This window comes from Brachionichthys hirsutus, unplaced genomic scaffold (assembly GCF_040956055.1).
Source record: "Brachionichthys hirsutus isolate HB-005 unplaced genomic scaffold, CSIRO-AGI_Bhir_v1 contig_1141, whole genome shotgun sequence".
Taxonomy (NCBI): domain Eukaryota; kingdom Metazoa; phylum Chordata; class Actinopteri; order Lophiiformes; family Brachionichthyidae; genus Brachionichthys; species Brachionichthys hirsutus.
Window position 1 is genome coordinate 41,255 of NW_027180627.1, and position 9,599 is coordinate 50,853.

At 42.5% G+C, this 9,599-nt stretch overlaps 2 protein-coding genes across 2 annotated transcripts; one reads left to right on the forward strand and one right to left on the reverse strand.

Annotated features, from left to right (window-relative positions):
- Positions 1-50: 50 nt before the first annotated feature.
- On the forward strand, positions 51-2,005 carry LOC137916217 (retinol-binding protein 4-A-like). Its single transcript, XM_068759298.1, has 6 exons — positions 51-67; positions 328-433; positions 544-680; positions 825-931; positions 1,279-1,491; positions 1,785-2,005. Exons 2-6 carry the CDS (start codon positions 332-334, stop codon positions 1,802-1,804), a joined length of 579 nt encoding a protein of 192 aa, XP_068615399.1. The 5' UTR covers positions 51-67; positions 328-331; the 3' UTR covers positions 1,805-2,005.
- A 1,762-nt stretch (positions 2,006-3,767) lies between these two features.
- Positions 3,768-9,385, reverse strand: LOC137916220 (centrosomal protein of 55 kDa-like). Its single transcript, XM_068759301.1, has 11 exons — positions 9,197-9,385; positions 8,971-9,078; positions 8,167-8,301; positions 6,015-6,068; positions 5,775-5,919; positions 5,538-5,665; positions 5,180-5,373; positions 4,836-4,959; positions 4,651-4,722; positions 4,149-4,268; positions 3,768-3,980 (listed from the first exon to the last, which is right to left on the reverse strand). Exons 1-11 carry the CDS (start codon positions 9,383-9,385, stop codon positions 3,768-3,770), a joined length of 1,482 nt encoding a protein of 493 aa, XP_068615402.1.
- Positions 9,386-9,599: the final 214 nt, after the last annotated feature.

Below are 9,599 nucleotides of genomic sequence, written 5' to 3' on the forward strand. Positions count from 1 at the left end.
TTTATAAAGGCAAATCCTGACAGAAAAGCACAGGATCTCCGCGAGCCGGCCAAATTTTCATAATCAGGTATGCGCTTAACTATGTAGTTGTGTTTTTACTGAGACTGGTTTCTAACTCGTTTAATTTGAATGTTTTTGATTCCTTAGCTCAAATTGTTCATGGTTTTCTTTGCAGCACATTGATTTACTTCACTTTCTTTGACTTGAGAACTTAAATGCTGTCAAAGTGGCTGTTCCCAACTGTGCCTCCTCCTCTCCACCAAATACTTTCATCCTGAGTTTATTTCTGTTTGTTGTTTTTGTTTTTATCTCTACCGTCTCATGAAGAACAATGCTGCAGTACGCTGTGGCCCTCTGCCTCCTGGCGTTGTCCTGGGGACAGGACTGCCAGGTGGCCAACATCCAAGTCATGCAGAACTTTGACAAGACCAGAGTGAGTTGGACATATCGTCAGATTTACAAACGTCTGCGATCATGTTTGCGTCTTCCTTTGAGCATTCAGAGTTTAGCAGTTGAACCTACACGTGGATTTATTTCTCATAGTATGCAGGGACGTGGTACGCTGTTGGAAAGAAGGACCCAGAGGGCTTGTTTTTAATCGACAACATCGTGGCCAATTTTATTATAGAAGAGGATGGCAAAATGACGGCCACTGCTATAGGAAGAGTCATCATCCTGAAGTAAGATTCCATTTTTTTTAGTGTGAGCACCCACCTTTCCTTCATTCTATCCATTGCTGCTTGTTTTAAGCATATTGCACCCCCCCCCCCCCCCCCCCACACACACGCATACTTATAATGCTTGCCTCTCTCCTTGAACGCCAGCAACTGGGAAATGTGTGCAAACATGATGGCCACTTTTGAGGAAAGCCTTGACCCTGCCAAGTTCAAGATGACGTACTCGGGAGTTGCATCATACCTGCAGAGTGGAAGTGAGTTGTGGAACATTCGCAGCTGAACAGTAATTGGATCCAACACGAATTTCCGACTTGAATTTTGTTGGCTCTCCTGCTCGACAAGATACTCAAGGCTAATGCACGATGGAATAAGCTGCTTCATCAGCTGGGAGGCATTGATTTGCTGCTGAGCGGCAGACCTTGTATTATTGCAATCGTGCTTTAAAAACAATCATTTGAATTAGAGATGATCACACATTTAAGTCTCAGCAGTTGATGTGGCTGGGATGCCAGGTTTATTATAATGTTTACCGATATTTCATACACAATATAACAAATGTTTGATAAAAAACTGGCTCTTCCTTCTCCCTTGCCTTTCATAGACGATGAACACTGGGTGATCGACACCGACTACGACAATTACGCCGTCCATTACTCCTGCAGAGAAGTATTTTCTAACGGAACCTGCAAGGACAGCTATTCTTTCATATTCTCTCGTCAGCCGACCGGCCTGAGGACGGAGGATAAGCCTGTCGTCCTACAGAAGAAGGGGGAGATCTGCCTGGTGGGCAACTACAGACCCGTTGCACACACTGGTGAGTCGAGATCCACAAGTGCACCTTTGATTACACGGTCATTGATCATTCCATGCTTTTAGTGAACTAGTGATATTCTCTAAGGTGAGACACCACATGACTGAATTCATTTGAAGAGGTCCTTGTGATCAATACCTGACTTTATCAATTGGATTAATGGGCATTATTCAGAAAGCTTTCTGCCACAAAGCTGTAATATCACCAGTGTTATTACCACCGTTTTTCCATACACGAGTTCATCATATTATGTTGTGCTTTGTAAAGCTAAATCCTTTGTCTTCTTTCAACCGTAGACTTCTGCAACAGCAGTTAAGAAGAAGAGCGCCCCCCCCCCCCTCAGGGACTGAATCTCATCATCGTCCCATCTCCACCACTATGACTTTCTTATTCTTTTTAAAGATAAAGCAGGAGAACTGTTAAGCATTCATGTTGCTGTAAATAGTAGTAGGAAAGTGATTGTTGATGCTGGTTTGATAACCACATTTAAAATAAATAAAAATGGATGAACACCAAACTATCCAAGCATTCATAGTAACTTATACAGGAATGCTATTTGTGTCGTTTCTTGCTTGTATAAAACAAACCTCTTGATGTTTTTTAAATTAAACATTCCTGTTGTATTGGCTCGGTTCAGTTTTTGATTGACATTTATCTTTATTTGTACTATATCGCAAATATTAAGCTCATGCCAACCGGCGTTGGATTCAGTCAAAACGTAAGAGATTTGGAGTTATATATTTGTCCTTTATCATTGTACAAATAAACCTCATGTGAAATGTGAGAAAACGAGCACAAAGGACTTTCACAAGGGAATTCAATTTCTATCTTTATTGCACATTTCACACAATACAGTGTACGGCAAAACATCATTGGACAATAAAAATAACAAACCAGATAAAGGCTGGTTAAAACAATGTACTTCACTCAAATTTTAAAAATACATTATATGAAAAAACAAAACAACAATCTCTAAAATATGACAGCATGAAAGTGTCTGTCTAAAGTCTATCTAGTTACATTTCCAGGGCTGGAGCAATGAAGGCACCTTAACACCTTTCCCCTACAAAGAGACCCTTTGCTAATCCCCTTCCTTAAATAGTTTAGTTCAAGGAATTAAATCATGCAATCTCATTCCAGCTCCACGGAGGAGCAGGCTTGTAAAGTCAAGGTGGAGATGGACGTGAGCGCAATCACCCAGTAGGGGAAGATCAAGCTGGCACCATGTGACCTATTAAGTTGTAGAAGGACGTATGTTTAAGTGCCGGAGGAGTTCAAGCAAATGTGGCTGAGATTATAACATGATTTGCAATACTACATTTCCCAAAGCTCCACAGAGAAATATTTGTATTATTTTGTCTATCCTCACTGCTGTCAAAATAAAAAATGAGTAATACAACAATGGAAATATCCCCTCATGTTTTATACATGCCAAGAAAAGAAAGCTACATCAAAGCAGCAGTTATTTTACAAACCTGTAAACGTATGTTTGACTTTAATAAAGATACCTCCTGCGATCTAGAAAAGGCTGCCCTACATACAGCACAGAATGTACGCTACTAAACAAGTGTTTTTGCTATATTTACTGAGAAATTAAAAGCATTCATTCAAGATAGCTTGATTTAAAAAAAACAACCCAAGAATAAATAATTTCATTAAAGAGCCGAGAACTTCAAGTGATTAAAAACTGAACAGCACAAATATATTTAAAAAACTTAAGTATGAAGAATCAATAAGAATATGGAGGGAAGGTTGTCATTATTTTTGAATAAATTACTGGATCAATCTTTGGCCTGACGGTACTCTAGGACCTGCCGTAAACCTGTCACTCATTCAATGTGTAGCAAACCTAGAAACACTGTATTTAAGATTCTTCAAAGATAAAAAATACAGCATTTCAACATTATCCCTCATTAAAATGAACTTATTTAGCTGCCAAAAACTAGCATTTCAGCAGTTGGGAACTTGTTCCACTGTGAGAATGCAACGTCTTTTCACCATATAAGTGTCTGGTATAAAGATTTAAGATTTAGACACTACAGTTCAATTTGAATTTGGAGATTAACACAAATAAGTTTTATGACTCATTGAAACCATGTTTTACTTGGAGTGCTTGTTTTTCTGAACCGGAGATAATGAATAGTCTAAATATGGCCCTTTAAAATCTTGTGATCTAGTCCAGTTCCCAGCAGTGCCACACACCATATGTCAGTACAACCAGGTTAACCAAACAGAGAGAAGCTGGACGACACGTTGGGAACCTTTTTTTTTTTTCGAGATCAAGCAAAGCAGTAGTCAATGTGTGCCAGCAGTTCCCTGTGGCGGCTGGCGGGATAGGGGGTCCGACACTTTGGGCACTCTAGGAAACTCTCGTCCAGGAGGCTGGGGACTTTAGGGGGAGATGTGGGATCACGAGGATCGCTGATCACAAGACGATCAAAGTCCAGGCTGTTGTAGGTGCTGGGCTCTGAGAAACGGGTGTTTGGCTGTTTCTGAAACATAAAATTAAGACCTTAACCATTGCAAATGAAGTACTTTTGAAAGTCCATCTGTCTAAATTCAGGATTTACTACTAGATATATGAGCAGCCCAGACAGAGCCATTCTTTCTTTCTGACTCAACAGTGAACATACAGTCTTCTGATGGGCAGTGACACTCACAGCAGACTCCAGTTTAGATATCTGATCTCGCGCCTTGCGGAGCTCCTTCAGCACCTTATGCAACTGGTGCTGCATGGTCTGGCGATCAATCTTTTCATTCTCAAAGTCCTTGGCAGAGAGCTGGATCTTAGGCAGGGGAGACACGCAAACTCAGTATGCTTCAAATGCAATGGTAGGGTCAGCATGGATTTCACTACTTCTAAGAAATAGCAGCCACTCAGAATATTCTATCTGTATGTGCTGCAGAGCCAGGCTGAGACGAAGGGGTTTCTGCCCCCCCCCCCCCCCACACACACACACACAAATAACCGAGGTAAACCGAAATGGTGTTATGTCATTATAGGATGCTTGCTTTAACTTCTTATGTCATACTATCCAAAAATTATGCCTTGTTTTGAAACCAGGTGCGTGAATTCGGCGTTCACTATTTTGCACCATTTAATACAGGTCTTTCCAAACGCCGGGCTATTTTTTCTGCGAAACGTGCCTAGCGTCTGGTTACCTGTTGCTCCAGCGCCGCAATTCTCCTCTGTTCTTCATTCTGGCTCAGAAGAGATTTCTGCAGCATATTTACCTGTAATGGCCGACGCATCAGTAAAAACGCGATGCTGAATTCCAGAGACATTGAGTCACTATCTTTAATAATTGAAAGAAAAAAAAGCATCAGCGAGTGATGGGGAGTGTCACCTGCAGTAGGAGGTCGGCAGATCTCTTCCTCTCGTCCTCCAGTCGGATGGTCACGCTCTCCAGTTCCGCTCTCATCTTGTCCGCTCGCTCGGACGACACCTCCCTCTCCTCAGACGCTTCCTGTCTAAATGCGTTGTTGATGCAATCCACATAAATATGTTACTTAACCACTAAAGACAAATGTCTTGTTTGCGCATTCTGAAATTGTCGTCAGTCAAGGTCGATGAATCATCCAATCCGTAGTTCGCCCTTTGTCCGTACGGCTGCATAGTTATTCCACATTAAAAGATGAACAGAGATTATCCGTCTGTATTTTTTCTATTACAAGAGCCTGCTTGCTTTACCTGTTGCGGAGTCGCTGCGCCTGCAGCTGCAGCTTGACTTCATCCAGCTCATCGATCTTCTCTTTGTACTTCCCCAGAAAGGACGAGAGCTCGCCGCACTTTTCGTCATATCTTTTCTGCAGCGCAGACATCTCTTCCTGGAGCCGCGCGACGCGTTCCTTTTGACACCGCATCTCTGCCTGGGCGTTCGAGCTCTGCAGGGGCCACAAATTGAAACACATTAAAATGCATGTCGTTTAGAAAATGCATCGTATAGCGGTCTAAATGATAAAATAATTAGAAATGAATTAATGGAATAAATGCTCAAGTCAGCGGAATGCAGAAATCTTGTCATGTCATTAAATCCTATTGGATTGACCTGTTCTTTCTGGACAACGAGTGCCTGCTGCGTTCTGGTGACCAGCTCTTTCTGGGTCTCCAGGTCTTTCTGGACCCCCAACAGCAGCTGATCATAGTGGCTCATCAGCTGAGTATCTTTATCTGGAACTACAATGTTAGCAGGAGGCATAAGGTGATACTCATCAAATAAAGAAGCAGCATTTGTTTGTGAAAACCAAAAGTTCTGAATGCTGCTTAGAACATCGCTGGTACTCACCATCTGCAGTGGCCTCTGCTTTAGTTTGCTGCTGCGTCGCCTGGCCCGGCTGCTGCTCCAGCTCCGCTGAGCGAGCGAGGACAGACTGGACGTAGGCCTCTCTCTGCTGGTCGTACGCCAGCCACTGCTGGTTCTTCTCCAGAGCCTGATGGTGAGCAGCACAAACCCTACACTGAAATGCTGTACTTGGACATCGGAGATCTTCAAGCACACTCAAGGGGGAAGTCTGACTGGACTCACATCTCTCAGTTGATCTTGTACTAAAGCCAAGTCTCCAGGTGGAACCTGTCCATTCTGTCGGGAGAAAAACAAAGTGTTGATAAAAACGGGAAACACTATCCAGTCTTCATATCAATGCGTTCATGAGCTGGCTGTCTGTAAAGAAAAATAGCATTTTTATTTACACCGTTAATCCAAGACAATGATTGATTCTTCCTTGTCTTCCTTGTCTTAATTTTTAAATGGTGCAAGAAAAAAACATTCGTTTAGGATTCACACTCAATCATGCACAACTTTTTCAGAGACTTTTACATCGACTGGCCTTTTGAATAGTTCCTGACCTCCGGTATAAACAGGAATTCAGAGACAACATCTACAGATTAGTAGTGACATTCATGCAGAAGAAAAATAATCAGCATCTGTATGTATATTGTAAACATTTGCATTTCATATACTTCAAAGTCTCCTGTTGTTTTGGTGTTAATATTAATAGCTCATTAAAAGAAAGAAAGGAAACGATCATTTCCGGAGCTCAGTTTGTGTGGGCTTCAAAACATGCCACGTCAAACTCGTCCCCATAAATCACGTCTTCATTATGGAAAAAGAGACACGCTTTATCTCTGTGAAGGCTGATGCCGTGATCCTTTTTTTTTTTTTTTTAAAGCTTGATTAAGATCCAAGTATTTAAGAGGCATACTGCAGAAAAGACGCTGGAGAGCTGAGTGATGATCTAAAGAGGAACCGTGTCAAAGTCCACACGACTGGAAAAGCTCCATTTTGGCTGATGCAGGAAGACCACAACCTCCATCAAGAGTGAATGTTCAAACACGCCTAAAAAGGTAAAAATAATCACTTTGATCTGAGACGCACACCTTTGAGGCCCCGATCACAAACACAAGACTTAATGAGTTCTATCCAGCGGTTTGAGGAGAAAGGGATCGGCTATAGTCCTATAAACCTGCGACGCACCGACAAAGAGCAACCCCCATTCGCCCTATCAGCGGGGACATAATCGGTGAAATTAGGTGGATTCGCAGAATCTTCAATGAAATGCTTTACTTGAGATTTCACCACCTGAGGCTGCCCAGAAGCCAAAGAGAATCCTAATGACCACCATCTCAGGTTGAAGTGGGAGCCTGCTGTGCTCAAAGCATCCTAGATCTGCCCGGGCATCACTGCTGCCTTTGGATTCCGAACGAGAGACGCCAGACCGTGAGGGAGCCGGGTGACGGCTACGGCTCGTGTGCTGATGATTTGATTATATCAATTATACAAAACGCAATTTGGACATATTTATTTAATCAGGACTATTGTGTCAAAGCGATGGGAGTATTTATATTTACATTGTTTCGATTTGACACTTCTATCAAACGCAGCAAACCAATTAGTGTGGCTGATCCAAGCAGCTGATGAGAAACACCCAGGCCACATCATGCCACCTAGTGGACAGCGCAATAGCTGCAGCTGCAATTCCAAATAAGGTTTGTTTTTGCGGCAGTTGAGTTTGAAGGAAAATAAATTACACAAAGATAAAAATCTTAGGTCCGTCAGCTCCAGGAGCAACAATGACTCAGAGCTGACCAACGGTAAAATATCTACCTAACTTTTAGTTAGGCTGGGGCTGAAGTCCGGTCATCACTAAAATGTTACTTGATGTATCACAACCTAAGTTTGACATTTTCTGCAGTATTAATGAGAAAGAAAGGCAAAAATGAAATCTATGAGCTGATGGATTATTAGTATGGAAGCCAGAGGACACAAGGCTGCTGCAAGATTTAATCCTTGGGCAGGGGGAGAAAAATACTCCACCGGAGAAAAGAATAAAAACCATGCAGTGAACTTGGCTCATCAGTAATTTCTGGACAACAGAATTGTAACTTTGTCCTCAGGAACACCGATAAACACACACATAATGTTTTCCTCCATTTCTTCACAGATTTGCAAAAAAAAAAAAAACAGCTAAAAAAACCAACAACATGCTGCCATCAACTTAAATTAGGTTACGGAAAAATAATTTTTAATTAACATCATCAACCATTTTAAAAAAGGTTTTCATGGCGGGCACTAACAAAACCAGAAAGATGCATTTAAAAAAAATAACGACATTAATTTCAATGGCAGCGTGAACTTTTCCAACTAATGAAAGGAGCAAGGTGGCCATAAATCATCCTACCACCACTTGTGTTTCTAAGGACTGACACCGTTTTTTCAGGCTCTCCGTCTCCTGAGACAATTTCTGGAGCGTCGCATCCCTCTCCTCAGCCTCCTTCCTCCGCTGCTCCAGTTGGAGCTGCAGTGACGATACCACCTGAAAAACACCACAACGTGAAACTGTGTCAACTTGATTGCTTTAACCAGACACAGAATGTTTACTTGTCCATAACAAGATTCAGGCTTAATGCAAACGACAGTGCAGGCTGAACGAGGAAAAGTGTAATTAGATCTGCCGACGCATCCGCGATGTCAAAGTGCATGCAGTTACCAAGCTTTAGCTGCCTTTCTGTTTAATGACAAGTACAACAATAGAAAAAGATTTCACAGAGATAGCAGAGACATGAAAGCTGATGCACGCTACAGTTCCAGTCAAACACTCGCTGGATGTTTAAATGTCAGTCAAGTGAGCTACTGTCAAAATGGAATCGAAGCAATTCCCTCCAACTTTTTCATTTTCTTTTCTCGTGACAGCTGCGGGTGAATTCTAGTTTGGCTTAACCCCCCCCCCCCCCGTCTGGCGGATGTCATCTCCTGGGAATATATACACGTCACAAACACAATGCCGAAGCGCCACCGGCGCTCACGAGTCGAGGACTAGTCTCCGAGAGACGCAGCTGCAGAGGTGTGTCCACACTCTGGACAGACAGCTACAGCATCCATGTTTTCAGAGATGGAGATCAAGGGCTACGGATATATAAATATGCATCAACTGGAAATGCGAGGTTTGCCCATTAATTCCTTCTCAGAGGAATCGTGTACATACCTCGCCTCCTTTAGCCGTCAGCTGCCGTCTTAGGATTTCTACTTCCTGCTCTTTAACAAGCAACTGCTGATTGTTTCTCTCTCGCAACGTCTCAAGGGAAAGAATCCTCTGAAACGATCAACACGAGATAAAAATAAACAAAAGCCGAAAACAGACAGGCACGCAGGAAAATCAGACGGTAACCTCAAAAACGCATGAATATTACTGGTGAAAGAGCCTCTTTTACCTCCAGCAGCTTGGTTTTGTCGGAGTCAGGCGGTTTCACGTGCCTTTTGGACAGATCGTCGATCTTCCTCCGGAGGTGAGCGTTCTCCTTCCTGACCCTGTCCAGCTCCGCCTCGGCCTTGGAGGCAGAGCTGTTGGATTTGAAACCCAACCTATTGACGATGCTCTCTTTAGCACCTTTAGAGGCCATGCTTGCTGCGTTGGCGTCGAGGCAGTTACCTGGACATAAAAGACAAAGAGACCGTTTTATTTCATATAAAAATATACAGTCATCCAGTTTCAATTTGTCTGATATATGGAACTACAAAAAAAAAAATCTACCTGAAGGTGAAACCCATAAAGCTTAAAGCAGTCATAATGACATGACATAGCGGAATACAGAAAGTGTTGTATGCCTAGGTCCT

Coding starts and splice junctions, on each gene's coding strand:
- LOC137916217 (XM_068759298.1), top strand. CDS start 332: ATGCTGCAGTACGCTGTGGCCCTCTGCCTCCTGGCGTTGTCCTGGGGA. Junction 434..543: donor AGAACTTTGACAAGACCAGA/GTGAGTTGGACA, acceptor TATTTCTCATAG/TATGCAGGGACGTGGTACGC. Junction 1,492..1,784: donor CAGACCCGTTGCACACACTG/GTGAGTCGAGAT, acceptor TTTCAACCGTAG/ACTTCTGCAACAGCAGTTAA.
- LOC137916220 (XM_068759301.1), bottom strand. CDS start 9,385: ATGGCCTCTAAAGGTGCTAAAGAGAGCATCGTCAATAGGTTGGGTTTC. Junction 9,079..9,196: donor ACAAAACCAAGCTGCTGGAG/GTAAAAGAGGCT, acceptor TGATCGTTTCAG/AGGATTCTTTCCCTTGAGAC. Junction 8,302..8,970: donor TGACGGCTAAAGGAGGCGAG/GTATGTACACGA, acceptor GGTGTTTTTCAG/GTGGTATCGTCACTGCAGCT.